This window comes from Pollicipes pollicipes, unplaced genomic scaffold (genome assembly GCF_011947565.3).
Source record: "Pollicipes pollicipes isolate AB1234 unplaced genomic scaffold, Ppol_2.1 Scaffold_6138;HRSCAF=7277_pilon_pilon_pilon, whole genome shotgun sequence".
NCBI classification, from domain to species: domain Eukaryota; kingdom Metazoa; phylum Arthropoda; class Thecostraca; order Pollicipedomorpha; family Pollicipedidae; genus Pollicipes; species Pollicipes pollicipes.
Window position 1 is genome coordinate 29,308,493 of NW_023596818.1, and position 21,065 is coordinate 29,329,557.

A 21,065-nucleotide genomic window follows, 5' to 3' on the forward strand; every position below is an offset into this window, starting at 1 on the left:
GCAGGGCCTCTGTCTGGTGCCTCCGCCGCGCTCACACCGAGCGCTGTTGGGGCCGCCATCTTTCTCTCTCATTGGCGCTGTATAGGCCCCCGGGGATCGGCCGCAGTCGCATCCGATGTGTGCGGACGCCACCGGCTCGGGAAGCCTGTGGAGCATGGGCCCATCTCTGATGCCCGCCGCGGCGCCGCCGCTGGGCCGGACGGTTCCGCCGCAGCCCGTCAAGCATTGGCGGGACCGCCGCGCCTCCCGGCACTCGTGGGACGAGTGCCGCAGGGTTTAGGCGCCGTTGCGTCGGATTCCGCGGTGGGCGTCCAGGGTCGCGAAGTCTGATACTGCCGCGGGGCGGACGTCGGCACACCTGGTGCCGCAGTGGTGCTGCCGGTGTCCACGGGTCCGCAGCCACGTATGTGGCGCGGACGTACGAGTCGCTGCCGAATCTGCATCGTGTTTGGCGTGAAATGTCACCTTCCGTTGCCTTTCCACTGGCTTCGTCAGTTCCACGGCCTTCACAGAGAGATGAGGAGAACGAGTACTTGCCACGCTCAGGTATGTTGGACGCACGAACAGGCATCCGGCCAGATCAGGGGCTGGTTAGCTAGCTCCAAATAAATTAACACATACTTATGAGCACGCGAGACCAACTAGTTACCTAAACAGCAATAAATATCACGGCAATAGCAGTAATAACATATTTGATAACACAAATTCGTATTTAAATTATCGGACAATGTCATGATGCCTTGTTGTTCAACGCGCATATGAATCACCTGGCAGTACCATGAGGTCATTGGTTTGTCTATTTCAGAATGCTGCAACACTCCTTGATTCAACACATTCAACGATCACCTGATAATGAAGCTGCACTGGATCTATTGCCCTTCAGCAGGTAGTTTTCGCGAGCCCATCACGACACCTGACTAGCTTCTAGGTGCGCGTGAGCCGCCGACCGGGCCGTCGCAGGGCGCCACAAACGTCCTCCACGAAAAATGTCGTGGAGTTCGCGCGCACTTTCTTTGCGAACTGACCGTAAAACTTTTACTAAATTAGGAACAATTAAAAAGCTAAATGGTACGTAACATCGATGAAACATCGCACACAAATTTACATACTTTGACATCGCTCATCAAAACAGTCATTTCTTCCCACGAAATCCCAGATCACGTACAACAGAAGCCTTAACAGGGAGCAGGGAATAGCCTGGACAAACCCAACGATCGGAGAGGTATGAAAATTGTTGGAAAGGCTATCGACTGGTTACGTCACCGGTCAAATGAAGGCAGAACGCCGGCGCCTTCAGGGGCCTTATATCCGCTTAATAGCACCGCTTTTGTTTCTTATCCTGTTTCTCTGCAGGCGTGTGTTGTGCAGCTTTGCCTAGTGATGAAGACGCGCCCGTCGGGAGGAGACCACCAGCATTCTAATCAGCTCGGTGAGGTGGTTTTCCAAACCGTACGGAGTTTCCAGGGGTGGCGTCCGTGATCTCACATGCCATCGGTGCCGATGCGGCACACCCCCGCACCCTCCCGCACCGTCATCCTTCCGCACCGCACGGTAAGCCGCGTCCAGCTTCACAACGTAGCGGCGGAGCTCCTTCTCAGCACTGAGGACCATCTCTTGACTGCTCCTGTGGAGAGATTCAGCAGCGCGCCGCGGTTTTTCAGCCGCAGACAGTGGCATAAGACTGTGAGGTCGCGGACTCCTGACGGCTCACCAGTGCTCCTTGGCAGGGGGCGAAGCCTTCTCTGCCCAGTGCCCTTCGCACAACGAATACGGCAATGTAGCAAACGGCACTGGCGACCACGAAGGACAGCTCCGGCCGGTGGTTATAATCGTCCAGTCTATCGAGTGCCTCGGCACTGTCGGTGTCACATGTGCCATCGGCGCCCCGCTGGCTGAGACTGAGACCTCCAGCTGGGATGGGTACGGGTCCAGCCTTGTAATCTTCCTGCTGCGTCCCGTGCAAGTACCAGAATTTAGCGACGAACTGGCTGGCGCTCGGGCTATTGTTCCACTCACCTGAGAAGAAAGGAATGGATTGTAACGAACGCCGTACAACCGTCAAGCTCGAGGTCATAATTTTGGGGCTTATTTTCAGGGCTTTGAGACGCTGGGGCATTTGTTCTCAAAAGTTCAGAACAAGTCCGTATGGGTGCGGACAAGGTGGTGTGGGTGCCCTGTTCTCAAACAGATGACAACAGCCTGCAAAGCAAGGAGCAAAACCTAATTTCTCTGCATTCAACGATCTGTTCGTGGGTAGCTTATCAAGATCGCTGCTGGTAATAAACAGTGGAACAATTGAGCTCATTACCACATATATACGTTGAGTGGCCATGAATTACCCCCTTAAAAGGAATGTTCCACGGTTGAAGATTTGACGCGAGCACCAGATATGATGAAATTGGCTCATTTATAACTATTGGTATACTTTTAAATAGAAAATACTGCTCTCTTTAGAGAGCATATGTTTTCTGTTACGTAAATATGCTCCTCAATACGTTGTTGCCTCATTATGTCATCGTACCACGCACAACATTGATTGAGAGCCAACTGACGGCCATTATGTCCGTAAATCGTGCTCACAAACGCCAGATATGAACGAATCGACAATCACTTTTTTCTTGGCCTTGGTGGATGCATTGCTTATAGGGTGGCAGAATTTGAATGACGTTATTTTGGCGCTGCGGTTGCCTGGATGACCTTGAAATAGTCTCCTTAAAAAAAAAGCAGGCGTGACGCTCAGAAAGTAGAGAAGTTTAGGTCTTAAGAAAGACACAACTGTGAATTGCACCAAATGACATTTGAATTCAAAACCTCAAATCAATGTGGAACACTACTTAAGTGACTATGCACCAGCAAGCCAAGGCAATGTTTGCGGCTCAAATTTACACAGCTTTGCCACTTATGACTGTCAGTTGAGCGCGCGCCCTCGCAGGTCGGCAGCCTGAATAAAACTCTGGCCAGTCCTTCGTGGGGCCCCCGGCCCTCCAACACGGCCATTGATAATCGGTCCCGGCGGGTCCTCCAGGATCTTCGGGCCTCCTCCAGCACTACCTCTGGCCGACTCGGGGCTCCTTGCCAACACAGGTTCCTCTGTTAGGCGCCGTGGGACCCTGCGATACGCTGGTGCCCCGACCAATATAAGTCGCTGGTTCAGGGCTTGTCCCTGCTTGGGGAAGGCCACGCCCATACCGACGCGGAGCCGAGTGTGCGTTACTGGTAGTGTCTGACCGGCAACTGTCCTTGTCAACCCAAGGGCCCCTGATCAGCACACAGGGGCCTCTGGCTGGCATTAGAGTGTCCGACCCTGCGGGCCGTTGTCCGTAAATACAAGCTCCGGCTGGCCTTTCAGGCCCCTAAATCGGGCCCTCCATCGTAGGTCCTGAGGGGTCCGACGGGCCCCTCGGAACCAAGGGAGGGGGGGGGGGCTGAGTACTCGCTGTGCCTCCCGCCTGCGCCACTGGCTATGACCCATGGGTCAACAAAGTTTAAATTTGTGCATTGCTGGCTTTGACGCACTAAACAACCGTGGGCCTGTTCGACCTGTCTTCAGCACAACTGCTAGCTGAAATGCGTAGCGTCATCCGTGCTGACGTGGGGTTCTATGTGTGGGTTAAAGGGAAAGTTTTTAACTTCACATTCCTTTTCTTCCTTTACCGTTTAGCGTTACTACAGCCTGGCACACTACCTATAACGTGGTTTAAGGAATGTGGCACCTGCTTGGTATTGCTATCTGTGGTGTCCGTAAGTTGAGTGCTTCATTTCATTCCCATCTCATTGCAACCTTTTCCTTTCTCATTGTAATTGTTGACTCCTTTCTGTGGAAAAAGTTTTTCACACACGCACTGACACGAACGCAATTTTTATGCACCTCCCACTTGCGCTGGCGATGTCCATCTTCGGGACAAGGCGCTTTGTTCTTGTTTCCCACGCCTCATGATTCCTCCAAGGTTATTAATTTATTGGGCAACACCATCACTCATCACACCACTCACTGTCACTCACCTTTCCATGACTACCCTGGTATTAGGCAGCCCAAGTCCGTTCTTATCTATCCTGTCGCATTCACCCAAAACTAGGGGCAAGTGTTCTTTACCCGATGTACTCGCAAACGTGAGAGCCATCACCCTATGGACCATCTTAAACTCGCGCTTCTTTGTGAGAGCGATTTATTTCATCTGATATCTAATCTTCTCCCCATGCTGGCGGGCTGACAAAAAATCCTTGTAGCAGCGTCAGCCGGCGCATGACGTCAAAAACCATGTGACTTTGTGTTCACATGACATGACGTAAGGAGAATACTGGGCCGTGATCAGGTCTGACAAACGTGCTGACGATAGGTCGAACGAGGCCGTTCATGACTCACATGCTCCACACTTTTTTCACCGCGAGAAAATCGACAACGGCACGTCGATCGCTGTAATTGCTGATGTGATCCGAGTAAAGAGATAGATGATATTTGATGTGTCGGCAACCAAACATAAACCACCTTAAACCTCGTTCATTCGTGGGTCACGACGTTGATGAGCCACAGATTCCATGCGCATTTGGCTCCGGTAAATCGACCATGCCGCGTTGAATGACGCCCCTTTGGCAATCGTGGCTCGGACTGCTGCATCGTTTGATCTGTCGTCAGCACGTTCGCCAGCCCCAATCACGACCCAGTTTGTGACGTCATGCACCGGCTGACACTGCTCCCAGGATTTTTTTGTCAGCCCGTCAGCATGAAAAGGATTAGATATCAGACGAAATAGATATGCCTGCTGCTTTTTTGAGTGCATCAACATATTCTCGTGGGCTTGTCAACATTTAAGTATTGTTCTTTTAAATAGACCGGCCAGACGATATTTTTTCATTGTGTGCGATCTATTGGACCCCATTTGTGGTAGCATTTCCTGAAAATGGGCCTATCAGAATGGAAGCCAGCAGAGTCGTCACGAGCATGAAGATCACTTCTTGGTGGCATCGTTACCCTAATCATTAAACTCACCTGTACCGATCAACCTCCAGTTACGGACGTGGTCAGGGGGTAAGAGGGGGGGGGGGGGGGGGGGCACAGGACCATCTTCCTCAGTCAAGGGAGCCATTAATTGCCCGATGATATCGCTGCTGGTCTAAGCTCACAGGTTTTCGGAGATAATTTAGCATCCTCCCCCAGTGCAAATTCTGGTCGCTTGGCACGTACCTGGTTCCCACTGCCAGACTTTTCTTTTTCGTATTTTTTATAGATGCCTGACCACAGATAGCTCCTCACAATCTCTAGTCACAGTTACAGTCATCTATTAACACGCGCCCGGGTGGCCGTTTGGATGCGCTTCGCTCGGGTGAGGGGTCAATTTGACCTCCCCCGCCCCCAGAGATCTCAGGAACTAAGAGAGCTAGAGGTGCCAAATTCACAGGGTGCACTGGTTTGTACGTGAGCTCACTTAGGTCAAAGTTCGAGGCTCCTAGCTCATAATTTTCCGATCAGATAAACTGAAACAAAGTCAAGCTCCAAGTTGGTCTCCAAAGTGCCTCCAGAACCTAGATACCCATTCCAAGCAAAAGGCCACACACACATTCAAGGTCAGTGATCTTGTTTGACTTTTCGAAGGTAATTGTGACCAAAATCATACAAGGCTGCTTTTGAGTTTTACGTTTGAATAAGCGACAAATGTTACGTTAGGCAGGATGTTGCCAAAAATAAAATGTTGACCTGGGTCGGTTTAGGTCAGTGACCTATTCCGATCTTGAAGAAGTCCATGGAATATGTTTAATGTGCCTCCTGTCATCAATAAATTCGAAATGGGCACCGGAAACTACGCCATACTGCAAGCTGTGGAATAATAAAACAGGTTGGTTTCGACCTTGGTCTGACCTTTATACCTGACCCTACGTCAATGGAATTCGGTCATTCAATTGTTGTGTTGCTTGAGAAAGTGTCTCAGAGGTGTATGGCTTTGTCTATCACTCCGTTGTTACATCAGATTGAGTGATTCTCTAGAAATTGACTTCGCTGAATCCATGGCCTGACTTTGACCTGCCGTAGCTCAGCAACTTCACCAGGAACATCTTATTGTTTGATAACGCACGATCCGCTGTTTAATTATCTACAGCTATGCAAAATTTGGCGCGGCTGTGCCACACTGTTCGGAAACCATTTCGGACAAACCTACAGAAGGGTCAATTTGACTCCCACCCGAGCGCGTGTTAAGGGTCGTTCACGCAGTAAATATTAAAATCCAGTCAAAAAAAATCGCGATCAATGCATTGCACAGTAAGTCATTTATTAAAAGTCGTCCACGCAGTGACTATTAAAATCGAGTCAGAGGAATTCGCGATCAATGTACTACACAGTTACAGTCATTTGTTAACATGCGCTCGGATGGGGCGTCAAATTGACCTCCCCCTGAAGGCTTTTCAGAATGGTTCTCGAGCGGCGCCGCGTAGCCGCGCCAAATTTTGCATAGCTGTAGAAAATTAAATAGCGGATCGTTTGACAACAAAAATTTTGGTGTACCTTGTATGGTCGCTGACCTATGGCAGCCCAAAGGCAGGCCATGGTTTCAGCGAAGGCAATTTCTGGGAAACCGTTCATTCTGATGCAATGACGAAGTGTTCTACGAAGCCACACACCTCTGAGATACTTTCTTAGGCAACACAAATATTGAATGAGCAAATTAAGTCGACCTAAGGTCAGACATGAAGGTCAGACCAAGGTCAAAACCAACCTGTTTTATTGCTCTAGGGCTTGCTGTATGGGTTAGTTGCTGGTGCTCGTTTCGAATTTATTGATAGCAGGAAACCCATTCTATATCTTCCATGGACTTCTCAGGGGCCATAAAAGGTCGTTGACCTAAAATAACTCGGGTCAACATTTTGTTTTTAGGAACATACTGTCTTGCATTTGAACATAATGTCTAGCGTTATCTTTGTCACTTATTCAAGTGCAAAACTCAGAGCAGTCTTGCATGATTTTGGTCACCATGACTTTAAAAAGGTCAAACAAGGTCAATGACCTTGAACGAGCATGATAACTTTTGGTTAGAAACAGTTATCTAGGTTCTGGGGCACTTTGGAGCCTAATCTGGAATTTGGCCTCGTTCGACCTTATTTGACCCGAAGGTCGTGACCTAGGTACCTCAAAATTTGACCTAAGTGAGTTCACGCACAGGTCACCACACCCTGTAAATTTGGATGCTTCTAGCTCTCTTCTTCTTGAGATCTCAGGGGTCAAATTGAGCCCCCCCCCCCCCCCCGAACGAAGGGTATCCAGCCGGCCACCCGGACGCGTGTTAAGAGTCGTCCATACAGGGGCTATTACAATTCCAGTCGAAGGAACTCGCGATTCATGTACCACAACTAAAAAAAAACCCCAGTAAAATGCAATATGATGCGTGCTCAGGGCGTGCAACGAATGCAATGAGGTTCTTAAATACCCGACCGTTCCAAGATAATGCCACTCTAAACGCAGCTGCTCGTCGGGTGCTGCGCTAGCCTTTATCTCAAGAGCTTCAGCACTCTCGCTGCCACGGCACGGGCCCCTCTCGCCGCCGCCTGGGCGCGCCTGACAAACGTGGTCTAAATTGCGGGCAGCACAGATTGTTGGTTAAGGCTCTTTGCGCTGAAATGCAATCAGGCTGGCGCTCGATCTCATCCACTCTACGCCAGCTAGCAATTTCAACGGAGGTATAATATGCCTCTAAGCGTTACAGCCTGGCCAAAAGGCTGGCCGTCTGTTGGATTTGGTGAATACGCTAATGGATGGTTGCCGGGTACCACTGCCATTGAAAACGGTTCCCAATGAGTACCTAACTGGGAAGAAACTCAACCAGCTTTCATTTGGATGACGACGAGACAGACAGAATACCACAATTCAGATCGTCGGAAAAAACAACAGCGCAGTCAGTGAAATTCTAGACTGCCTCTTGATTAGATTAAGTTTGTGGCCATCAAGATTTCATTCAAGATTCAATCGAGGTTTCATTAGCTGCCTCTTATAGAGAACCAAATCACATCTGCGACGAGCGATTCCATCACGGAGCTCAGCAGACTTTGGTTTGCGTTGGGTGTGTAGCTTCACAAAATTACACCGCGCTGAGCAAACGACATCTCGATATTAGTCCATTTTCTAATCAAAGCTCGGGGGATACCCCACCCGAATAGGAAATTGCACCCCTGGCGTGCTATTCAGTGTTTACGGCACATGTATCGATTCTCGGTAACTGGCCGAGTCGCTTCTGATGACGTCTGAAGTCACGCTTGCTTTGGTACGAGCGTCTGCCACGGTGAGTTGGTCTCCTGCGTCGCGCCTGTCGGGCCTCCGTGGTCACGGCTCGGGGTGTCTGACCTTGGATGGGCGTGACTGTACAGCCAGCTGTTCCAGCACGAGCCGAGTTCCTCCTGTGGAGACACAGGGCAAGACACGGCATCTTGCCTTAACGTTCACAGGGCGAACAAGCCACGAACGGAACGGAACGCTCCAAGCCAAGAACGCCCCTGTGGCGGGTGTCTTGTGGGTGTCACCTGTCACCCAAATGCTCATTTCTGGGATGTTTGCTTCAGGTAAACTGCCATATCAGTGACACGCTCCATCTGGAAGCCGCTCCGAAGCCATTCCGTCTATCAGATGTGTCGCAGCTGACGGCTGAGGACAAGACACCTGTTTCTGGAAGGCACACCTGTCCCAATGGTCTGCGCAGGTGTCCGCACATGGCAGCTGTCGTGCTGTACGCGCAAAACAATTGGTTTCAGGCTGACACTCCGTGCCAGTGGAGCATGGGGTCTGTCAGTGGTCCAGTGCTGAAAGCTACGGATGTGTACCCACAGGATGACAATTGTATTCTGATGTAGCCCGCCCTGCAGGAGCAGGCCCATGGATCTGTGACCGAGAGAACTACAGCTGTAGGGGTGACCTGGCCTTTGGCACCTCAGCCCGAGCGTGCGGACTGTAACCTCACCTCTGTCACTTGCACCGAAGCATACAGAGAAGAGAGGCGTAACAACCGTCGATGTGTCGCTGGTGAGCCTGGACCTGGATAAGGTGCACAAGGTCGGCGCAATTAAGTGGGATAGATCTGACCATGGACCAAATTATCCAGAAGGAAGAGCGGACAAGAGGGCAGCAAAGGAACCCAAAGTGGACAGCGTCCAGGAAAGGGCGTCCAACAGCCAGCAACTTCGAACTGGTCCTTGTTGCCATGGGGGGGGGGGGGGGGGGCAGATGTCCCGTGGCCCTATTATGAGGTTAACAGATGGACATGATCTGGCAGGGTGTGCTGCGGTGAGATGCGAAAGAACTCATGAGACGACCGCGAAGCAGTCCTACCAAAGGCGGGCGGAGGAGGCGGCGGAGTGGAAAAGGACGGGGAAGGCGGTGCTTCCCCGCATGCTTTGGTTCAAGTGACAAGAGGTCATATTACAGTCCACATGCTCGGGCTCAGGCGCCAAAGGCCAGGCGGTGGCCTCCGACAGAAAGCGGCGTCCTGAAAGCAGGTCCAGGTGGCGTGGCTGGACTAAAGTTCGTGTAGGCAGAATATCTCTGTGTTCACAAGGACCGTGCAGTCAGCGACGCAGCTGCGCCGCATCCAAAGTTTCGCCTGGACCAGAGCATGGAACTGAAGAGGGACCACGCTTACTACTGCCAGGCCCCGGGCCTGATTCTGTCCCTGAATCGACCGCTTTCGACCTTGTGGCCTGGACCATGCGGGCCACCTGTGGTCACTGTGCCCCGCGGTGAGTCGTGGGCGGCGAGCCTGAGTCGGCTGGAGCTGTAATTATAAGTTCGCACGGCGCAGATAATCTTAAACGGGGTCGCCGTATGAAAAGGTGAGTTGAGAGCGGGGGGGGGGGGGACGGAACGTGAAAATTGTGTAATCCGCCCGAGATTCGCCAATTGGGCGTCTCCCCGGATTTGACCCCTTTTCTCCCAAAAGGCGGGGGGAGGTGGAGCTCGAGTTAAGGGGGTCGGGCTCTCTACTTGAATAAGAAACACTACGCCCCTGATCGATCGATCGATGCAAAACACAGACCCACCGAGGATAACAAACCGGCTAGTTCTTGAACTGGTCTGGGACTTCACAACGTGCAGGTGTGGTCGTTCTGAGGTGGGGTAGCCGATCTCTCATATTCTGTCATTGCAGTGTTGCTTGAAGTACAAATATGGGAGTACTTTGAAAGCGTGTCAGTGAACACGTCTCGTTCAGTGCGTTGCGGTTAACGGACGTGCTTGTTTCTTAATAATACGGGAAGTGAGTTCCACTCGCAATATTAAGCTGTCAATTATGACGAGAGTTGTTAATAAATGCAAGTCCTACGTAACAGAAATAGGGAAATAATACTATCCGCTGCACCAAAATTTATCCGCTTTTATCACAACGTTCTTCCGCAATTACGGCCAGGCAATCTTCCACGTGACATTTAGCATAGAAACAAACAGCCGTCGGAGCTGCTTCCAGTCGGTGACGTCACGGAAAACAACTCCATTCCACCAGAGCCATTTTGTCCGTCCAAGACTCATCTTGACAGTCGATATTGAGCAAATGCCACAGCGAATAAATGTGCGACGTATCATCAACAAGAAAGTACGCGATCACGCACATGGGCTCAACGACAGATCTATCATGGCGAATAAAGCTACTGTATTGCAAGAGGTATATGAGGTCCGGGGGTTGGCAACAATGAACAATGACACCACCCGGCCTCATCCAACGCAGCAAAGCCGGCGGCTGACCGAGCCATCTCCACGGACACCGAGAGACGCGCATCTGGCAGACCTGGCGCCACACGGCTGACCCGTCACCCATCGGGCCGCGATCGGAGGTCAGGCCGGTGTCCGAACACACCGTCCCAACAAGGGACGGCGTAACGACCGAGCGCAAACACACGCTTTCCTCACGCTTGTCAGAGGCACTAGTCGGAATATGGGAAGAACATGACAGGGGCATACAGTCCTCTCTCGTGCACAGCAGCAACCATTGTCACGACAGCAGCCTTCGCACAGTTCAGCAGCACACACGGCCTCCTGCTGCCACCCGCAGCGTTACGGTCCGTCCTTGGGCCTTCCCTGTCTCAGTGCCATCAATCTGACCAAACACCGTCACCGTAAACTGAAACACCGTCGCTGACAATGGTGCCTTATGGTGCCATCGTAATTCGCCACCGTTCACTTCTCGGGAAAATGTATCCGACGAAAACTCAAGGACTTTAAAATAGAATGTTATACGTCACTTGCCGTCAATATTCACCTCTTTGTCGCTCAGGCACGCCAAGGGCTAAAGGGTTGCTTAAAGTACTGAAAAGGGGCTCATTCAAGGAGTGGTGAGGGGCTCATTAAAGGACGCGTGAGGGGCTGATTAAAGGACTGGTGAGGGGCTGATTAAAGGGCTGGTGAGGGGCTGATTAAAGGGCTGGTGAGGGGCTGATTAAAGGACTGGTGAGGGGCTGGGGAACGGTTGATTCTTTTCGGGGAGGAATCGGCAGTCTCTATTCAATTGTCACCAAACAAAACTTGCGTATCGCGCAAACGGGCAGGGCATTGGCCGTTCCAGAAGTTACAGAAGACAATACTTTTCCTATGATATGTTTTGGTTGCTCATCATAGCGAATGATTTTAAAAGCAAGGGGAATGTATGTGCAGTGGGTGTGTCAGCGACGGCATTTCATTTCATACTAATATTACCTGGGCGTTACACCTCGGCGCGTGCTGTGACCGCCACCCCGCCACCGCCAACTCCCCCCCCCCCACCACGAGACGCCAGCTCCCCCCCCCCCTCCCCCCCGAGTACCCACAACAGCCCAGGACTCCTCCGAACTTGCCGCGAGCCTGCATCTGAGCTTGTCGTCGCTTGGCAGCTGTCAGAGTCCTCTTGTCCAGCATGCAGAGACTGACGCCCAGTATGACGCACACCACGCCACTGTACGTCACTGGAACACGGCACGAACGCGCGCCATTAGTACAGACAACATTATATATTTCAGTACGGGAAACCATACAACATATATTTGCATTATGACGGGGAAGTGCGTGTGCGTGCAAAGGACTCGATCACAAATATGCTCTTTCCGCCTTGAATGACAGTGCACGGATGAGTTTTTTTATCTCGCTCCGTCCCAGCCCTCATTTAGGGGCAAAAAGACAACTTTGGAGTAAGAAAGCTTGGGTCAGAGAGAGAAACACTGAGCTACAGCACAACTCACATTCTGCGCAATAGGCAAATGTTTCTGCCATGGCGGAACAAAAGTAGACACGCTCACTCTGCGGTTCAAAGTGTGATGCAGCGGTACATAAATCGACGAACGCCCTTCCTTTTTCACACGGCCTCTCCGTCGATGAATTACTTGATGCTGAGCCCTGAGCGAAGCTTTGTCTTCACACGAAATAGGTCAGCGTATCGACGTCAAATTAGTTTAAAGAATTACATTTTTTCTGTCTCTCGGGTGCATGTTTGCGTTTATAATGCCTGCATGGCCATGGATATGTCCCGAAAATGCAGTGAGCTTCTAGGGTGATCAAAATGCACTAAAGCTTTTTGTTAAATATTTCAAAAAGAATACGAATATGACTGCTTAAAAATAAAAGAAATGCGCCAAAACATAAAAACCATTACGAAATGGAAGAGAAAATAAATCCACAAAAACAAGATTTTGCGCTTGCTATAAGTACGTAGCATTCGCATTAGTCTATGACTTACGTGCAACGAACACTACATCAACGTACGAGCATCTCCATCATGACAATACTGTTTCAACTGTTGCACCAAACAATAAAAACACAACCAATCTATCCTCGTCGGAAGATGGCAACAATACCATCATACACGGAAGAAGGCCGCAACACCACGCCTTGTAAAGCCAGAAGTCCCCGCCCTGATCACTCACGCGCTTTATTTCCAATGGGCTCCCCCAGCAGGACGCCGCAGATGTGTGTAAACAAAAATGTCAGCGCGCTGGTGATCGGAGACGCCAGCGAAAGATCTGCAGCGGGAACGACATCGTCAGTGGTGGCGATACGACAGCTGATACGACGCTGAGACGAGGGTACCCTGGGGACGTACTACGGAAACATCATCAAGCAGCAAGACGACAAAAACTCATCGGCCGCCGAAATAAAGAAAGCTTTCTTTGATTGTTTGATTGATTGACGACTTTATTGATTGATTTGATTGAAAAAAGACACACAGACTCTGGTTTTTCGGTGTCAAGACTTCAAAGTTCTTGCGTCAAGTTAATGACTTTGAAGATACCAAAAGGTGCTGGTCATGCAGCGCAGCAGTAGCATTAATTGAAGCTTTCATGAGCATCAACTGCACGGTCCTCAATATTTAGAACCGTGCTCATCCTCAAGAGTGGCCAAGAGTGAACTTTAAGTCACTCTTAAGGATGCCTTGAGCTTGCGGCCGGGCTGACAGACTGAGCGTGGGCGCAGAGATGAGGAACTTCCTCCGGAGATAGAGGCACACTAACTGCATGGCTGATGTTCTCCGTGGCGCCACATGCCACATATGAAGAGAAGAGTGCTAGCGCAAAAGAAGCCAGCCACTTTCAAGACACTAGCATCTGACACAACGGGCAAACTTGGTAGCAGATGCTCCGCGTGAGATACATACCAGCAGCGCCGAGGGCAACGAAGTATAGGACAGATCCCAGCTGGTTGGTAACAAACGCAGCAACGTACTGAAACATACAAGCACAAAATCGTGACCTACTGGACGTGTGGACACATTAACCCTTCCCAGCAAAGGGTTAGTACAATCCCTCTCGAAGGTATTTCCCCGCTAGTAGACGCGAGCAAATCTCTCGGGGCGTCTCCCATACAGTTGGACGCATCGCAAAGCGATTTGAACCCGGTAAGCCGTTTCGGATTTACTGCAACTTTCGTTGCTTTACCGTATCCCATCACTGACCCACGATCTCGCTCCAAGAGCACGAGGGAAGAAAGCGCAAAACAGCATGTTGGCTGACAATATCAACTACTCACTTGGCCTGCCCCTTTTTATCACCCCAATAAGCGCTCCCACTCCGCCTATGACAATCTTCGCTTATACCTGGTTCTCTGATAGCAAACAGAACACAGACCCATCTCCCTCTGTTGTATTGCCACCCCGTTCTGCAGCTCACGGAAGCGCGCATGCATTTTTAAGGTGAAAATGTCGCCGAAATATACAAATCTCCGTCATTGCCCCTCAACCTGCGTTGCTTGCGTCGAAATCGGCTGATAAGTATGACAACTGTGTCCGATCAAAAATATCTCAATTTAAGGTTCCTGTCTCCGTTTCCCCTTATTACAAATTCTTTAAATTGTCTTTGGAAATGCTGGTATCGTCGAGGAATCAAACACTACACAAATACAGACACATAACCAATCCAGTAGTTCCAGAGATGTCAGTCAGGTGGAGTCTTTTCCCCTCCCCTCTTCCCCTGTTCAGGACAGGGCCAACATGGTGACCACCCAAATGACTGATGTAGCTTGTGACATGGGAGACTGACGGGCAAGGTGACATGGGAGACTGATGGGCAAGGTGACATGGGAGCCTGGCGGGCAAGGTGACATGAGAGACCGACGGGCAAGGTGGCATGGAAAGCTGACGGAAAATGTGACATGGCAGACTGACGGGAAATGTGACATGGAAGGCCGACGGAAAATGTGACATGGGAGACAGACGGAAAAGGTGACATGGGAGACTGGCAGGACAGGTGACATGGAAGACTGCCGGGAAAGGTGACATGGGAGACTGACGGGAAATGCGACATGGCAGACTGACAGGCAAGGTGACATGGGAGAATGACGGGCAAGGTGACATGGGGGACTGACGGAAAAGGTGACATGGGAGACTGGCAGGAAATGTGACATGGGAGAATAACGGGAACACATGAGGGCAGTACAGGGCGCCACTGTGCTGCAGCAGCCTGGCCCTCTGCTGCCAGAACCCCGAAACATAATTGGAGGGAGAGAAGAAGTGCCTAGGGCCTCCGTGGTGGCAGCTCGCATGGGAGGCGACACTTCGGGATGGTCAAGGCTACAGATGGTCGCATGAGTCGCCCACTGCCAGGACTGCAGCGGTAGACATGGTCCCGGGCTCGGATACACCGAGACTGTGGTAATCCCCTCTTCAGTTAGCCCCGCTAACGCCACTCCTCATCATCCAACACTCACGCACTTCATTCACACTGCCGCCAGAGGTGACAACCGCATTTGTTACCGAAGCTGTCACCGCAGTGTTACCGTTACCGTCGTTATGAAGATACCGTCATGATTTATGAAATGGATGAGCGCCAGGTGGCATGTTCGATATTTCGCGCACCAGAGTGTCGCGGCCAGGAAGGCGAAGGCACATTATGTGTGATGCCTTAGCTCTATCAGCCATAATGTGAGGATGCATGTGACATGTTCCAATGTCTTGAAGGCATCCGAAGAGGGAGGGCAAAGGACATGCCACCGAAGTAGGACTGTTTTAGAGATAGTTCAGCACCTAGGACGGGTGCAGGATCCCGACTTTCAAGATGCGGCCGTTGAATGTCATCGAGTTACACCAGTGCACTGACACCGCACGAGCCACCCCGACAGTCGGAACAATGCTGCTAATCTGAGGCTCCTTCTCCCCCCTCCCTTCCCCAACCTATTCGGATCTAACCCGTGTTTTGCCTCTATCTGTCCATATGAAGGAAGCCAGTGCCCACAGAACAGATAGGAACACATGAAGCGAGCACGTTGCTCAAGTCCAGGGTAACACCAGCATTTACACGCCTCCCAGAAATTGTCCATGCTTAATGCAGCGGTGACGGCGGCTGTTGCTTCCGGCCAGAACAGCCGGGAGCGCCAGCGCTCAACGCGGCAGATGACACTTCAAACGAGCACCGCTCGACGCCCGCCTGGTCGAAGAGCCGGGAGTGGCGGCGCACAGCATGGCAGACGACACTTCAAACGAACACCACTCGACGCCCGTCCGGCCGCCACTCAGCCGCCAGCCCCGCCCCCACTGCACTGACCCAGCCCGTTGCGGTTCAACAGGATGGCGGCGGTCGCCTCGGACATACTCGGCAGTTGGTGGCCAGGAACTTAATCTCGGCGGCGAGCTGTCGCAGGCGGCCCGACTCCTGGATGTCCTCGAGTCCCTCACTGTTGCGCTTGAGCAGCGGGTTGGTGAACCCCCAGAGTGCCGACACCACCACCAGCACCAGCGGGTGGCCTGCCGACATCGCCGAGCATGCTGGATCGATGACGTCACGACGACGACATCCGGGCCCACTCCACGTGACCAGTTCTCTAGCTGGTGCTGACTGGAAGCTGCTGCTAGACGTGCAACACAACACAACGTAAACTGGAGCACAAATTTTTCAAACCATTCAGACATCGCGCGATTATCTGTTTAGTGTCAGCAGCATAACGCACACACCGTTGGCGGCAGCTTACCACAGCACGTCATTTCCAACACCTACAAAGATGCATATATTACGCAACGCCTGTGATCTAGTCACTTGCCAAATAGATGCTCATCAATACCCCGCTGAACCCACCAACGGCTGGCTCACACACAAACGAGCCGTACATTATTGGTGAAGGCATTGGACAATTACTCGGCGTACTTTTGCGTTAAATGAAGTCGATTTATGAGGACTGGGCATTTGATGGGGGCGCCTAACAGCCTTGGCTTTTCAGTTTAGCTCCACGGCAAATAGTCCCAGCGATCGTAAATATTCAGCATCCTTAAGAGTGTTCCATATTTGTGTGGGCATTTGAGCTGAAATCGTCATATTGAAGATCATTCGGTGCAGTTCACAGCCCTGCCCCTCGCAAGGCCTAAACTTCTCCAGTTTCTGAGCTACACGCCCACGAATACGTGCGGACCGTTTCGGGGAGACCCAGGATGCCGTCATGGATGCCGGCCAGGTATCCATGACGGCATGATAATGGCCGTACTTGACTCTCAATCAATGTTGTGCAAGGTGAGATGGCGTAATCAAACAATGACGCATTGAGGAGTTCGGTGAGCTGAAAAAAACGATATATATATTTTATGCAAGCAGTTAAAGCCGCTGGGGCATTATCAAACCGGGATCTAGTTTTATATATATAAACAAAGCAAAATGTCAAATCTTCACACGTCTTATTTGTTTTGCATGGACAGATGAAGCAAGAAACGGGTTATTCCGACTCATGCGCTCAACTCATCCACGACCTAAGAACCAAGAGATCAAAATTACGTCAAGTATCAGGTGTATTTGCGAGGAACATTGTGCCGTTATCGGAACGAACAGCACAAGCACACCAAAAAACGTGGTTTAAGAACTTAAATGTAAATTGTGTGATACACATCGGAGGCATATACTTAATGTCGGTGAGTCCATGAACCCTTTTCGTTGGAGATATAATGGAAAACTGCGGGACGCTAAAAACAAAATAGGCAATACCGCTTTCGGTGACCAGTTTTTGCAAAAAACATGCTCAGGCTGAAATGCAAGATGTATACCGCATATATGCAGTGCACACAACCAACCAGACAGGAAAATAAGTGAATCTATTCTTACAAAAAGTCTGTGACCAACCCCTATTGCACAGGCCTCATCATGGCCGATTATGCGAGCATGATATGTGCCTTGATGTGTGATGTGTACCAGCTTAAAATTGTTTACACATATGTGATGCCTGAAGCATGATGCACGATGCCTGTTTAATTTAAATCATTTGCATGTATAACTGATGCATGGCGTGTGATGACTGTTTTCTTGAACCTGCATGCTTGAATGAAGCATAATGTGTAATACCTGTTTACTTTAATTTGTTTGCATGTTCGCTATTCTTCATGTATTCTAATTCATAGTTAGATATGTGCTGTATCATAGTAATGGCTGGCAATTGCTCTTTGTTTAGCCCACTGAATGATGGTGTTCTGCGAAAACTATGGCTCGCTGTTTCAAAAACCTGAAACACCCAGAAGCATTGTCTGCAAGTGATGTTGAATTCACTTCTGCTATTCATTTCCATAAGGGTATGCTGCCAAAATATGCCCAAAAAACACATTTGTATCTCCATTATCATGTTTTTCTGATAAATGAGGCTACTATTGCTGTCTTTCTAAGACATCAAGTGGAATTTACTTGTTTCTGGCTTGTATGCTGATGAGACACAATCCACAAAAACATCCTATTTTGGCTTCATAAAGGTGCACAAAACAATGTCTTTTATTGGTTTTGTTGCAGCACAGGAGCCTGGCAAGCTATACAACTACTGGAAAACAAAACACAAGGTCAGAAGTCAGTCAAGCTGCCGGCTCACCACACCACACAGAGCACGTTCCCTGCTCCTGTTTGGCACGACAAGTGCAGGAAAAATTACCCCATAAGCTGCATTGGTCTACTTTAGTTGGTGGGCTATGAAAGCACAGCACAATCTCCAAATAGCAAGCACTCTGAACCCCAAACCAGCAGGATGCGACATTCCAGATATAAAAATTGAACTACATTGCAATATCATGTCACAGGGACAGACTGATGTTTCCATAAGTCAGAATAGAGACAGAGTCTGAGTCTGACCATTCATATAGTAAGAACCAGAAATAATCTTGCACAACCAGAACCAGGCAAAGGACTGAACTGAGGTGAGTGATGATGAAATAAAATGAATTCTGCAAGTCCTACTAGCATTCCATTGTTGTACTAAATAAAACACCCAAGTCAAACAAACAGTACATACCCAACAGTCCATCCACAGATGAGGTCCTGTCAGCTGTGTCCTCCATTGTGAACAAACTTATTGCTGATCAGGAATTGCTGAATATGTGTGTGATATCAAAAGTTGGAGGAGATGGTACCTGGAACAGACCAAACATGATGGTGCACATAAACTCTTAGAATAGTTAAAAGTCAAATTAACTATGTTTTCAGAGCTTGCATAGTAGAATTCACTACTTGATCTAACTAGTATCATCTTACTATCTCAACTGGTATCACATTTACCAGTGACTTGATTCCCATAAGGAAACCTAGATAGCAAAGTCTGCCAGGAATCCATTCTCTATGCAGGATGCTTATGCAGTATGTGTTCAATCTCATGCTCTTGTGCACTGAATTCAGATCAGACCAAATTGAGCTAACTTTGAATATTTCTATTGTGTGAAATTGTTTTTGGGGCATTTTGGCATTCAGCCTGAAATCATTTTTACAAGTTTACAACTCCTTTCCCAATTAATATGTGCTGAAACCTAAAACTTCATCATTCCTATGTGCAGAAATTAGTGGCTAAAGTAGGTCAAACTCTGTGCATCAAAATTCCTAGCAGGCATGCACTTTAATTTCCACTCTGCAGCAATGACATTACTACATCAGGCATGGTAGCTATAACATGCATTTTACAGTCTGGTTACCCTGAAGCAAAACAATTATTATCTGGCCCATGCTTAAGAAGCAAGTGAAGCATAGATATGATAAAATGCAGTCTGTCACCTTGATAGCAAAATGTGACGATCTGCTCAGGCAAGGAGTAACAGTTCACTTGAAACGTTCAGTATGGTCCACAACTCTAGTTGCCTTGTGATATGCAACCACATTACAAGGCATCACCAATAATCGAATATAAAAATACTCAGGAAAGAAGAAGGCATATGTGAACACCGAAATTTGTCATATATCGTGTGCCTCATCATGCCTCAGATTACATCTAAGGCGCCATGAGGCAGACCGCAATCGCATGCCACCTCAACTCCTACACAAGGCTACACTCCGAGATTGTGACCCAGACTCGGCTAAAAACAAACACAAATTCATAGTGTAGCCGATGCGCCGAAATGCAAGCATATCAAATTACTGCCATATCAGTAAAAATTACTTGCACTTGGCTAGGCAAGGGAAGGTATCTAGAACGATTAGACGGGTATCCTTACTCTTTTCTTAAAAGTCATGTACTTGTACTGCTGTACAAAAAACTTGATTGCAGATGAAGCTGCTTTTCCCACTCCTACATACCCACATACATTCATGGTAATCAGTACATCACATGAGGTTTCCATCAGGCATCCTTGCGGTCATGGTACGTCCATAGCACGCCGCAAGCCTTCGCGTACGTTTTCACCTATAATCATCAGCTCTGTCGCTTGGCAAAGCAAGCTCGCGAGAATAGTTGCGTTATATTTTGCATTCATGAAATATACCATACGGTACGGTATTGCGCTCGTGCTGTGGCACGAGACATGGGGCGGTGGTGATTGGGCCGTCGCATGAGATTCCCCTGGGGCCAGCGGCGCGGGCGGGGAGAGGGGAGGGGGAGGTGCAGGAGGCACGTGCCCCCCGCTTAGGTTCCGATTTGAGGGCCCGAAGAGCCCGAAAAACCGGCCGGAGGTCTCACTCAGGGGCCCCGGCCCGCAGGGCCGGGCACTCCAATGCCAGCCAGAGGGCCTCGCGCGCTGATCAGGGGCCCACTGAGTCGATAACGGCCTATGTTTTGGTCAGGCACCGCCAGTAACGCACAGTCGGCTCCGTGGCGGTATGGGCCTGAGGGCCCATTTTCCCAAACAGGGACAAAGCCGGAGCCAGCGATTTACCTTGCTTGGGGCACCACAGCGCCTAACAGGGGCCCCGATTAGCCAAAAGAAGTGTTCGAGGAACCCCGAAGAGCCTAGAGGAACCCACGGATCCGACAATCAAGGGTCCGATTGGAGGGTCTGAGCGTATAAAGGGCTGGTCGTAGTCTTATTCAGGAGCCTTGATCCGCGAAGACCGGCCTTCAAATAACGGCCAGAGGCTCCTTTGCGCCGATCGGGGACCTCCTGAGTCGATATGGGTCTATATGTCGGTCAGGTACCACTCTACCACATAGTCGGCTCCGTTTCTGTATGGGCCTGAGGACTCACTTCCCAATCAACCATAAAGTCTCAACCAGTGATTTACACTGGTCGGGGGCCATGTATCTGACAGAGGCCCACAGTGCCTAACAGAGGGCCCTGTGCTCGCAAGGGCCCCGGGCTGACCAAGGGAAGTGTTCGATGAGGCCCGAAGAGGGACCCGGGCGGCCCACCAGAACCGACGATCAAAGACCCGGTTGGAGGACACAAGGAACCGAAGGACTGACTGTAGGTCACATGAAGAATCGCGGCCCG

At 50.1% G+C, this 21,065-nt stretch overlaps 1 protein-coding gene across 1 annotated transcript; it reads right to left on the reverse strand.

Annotated features, from left to right (window-relative positions):
• Positions 1-276: 276 nt before the first annotated feature.
• LOC119105546 (transmembrane protein 234) lies at positions 277-19,671 on the reverse strand. Its single transcript, XM_037229006.1, has 7 exons — positions 19,629-19,671; positions 18,668-18,785; positions 16,012-16,163; positions 13,584-13,650; positions 12,856-12,951; positions 11,767-11,901; positions 277-332 (listed from the first exon to the last, which is right to left on the reverse strand). The coding sequence occupies exons 2-7, from the start codon at positions 18,711-18,713 to the stop codon at positions 277-279; spliced, it is 552 nt and encodes a 183-aa protein (XP_037084901.1). The 5' UTR covers positions 18,714-18,785; positions 19,629-19,671.
• Between the last annotated feature and the right edge of the window lie 1,394 nt (positions 19,672-21,065).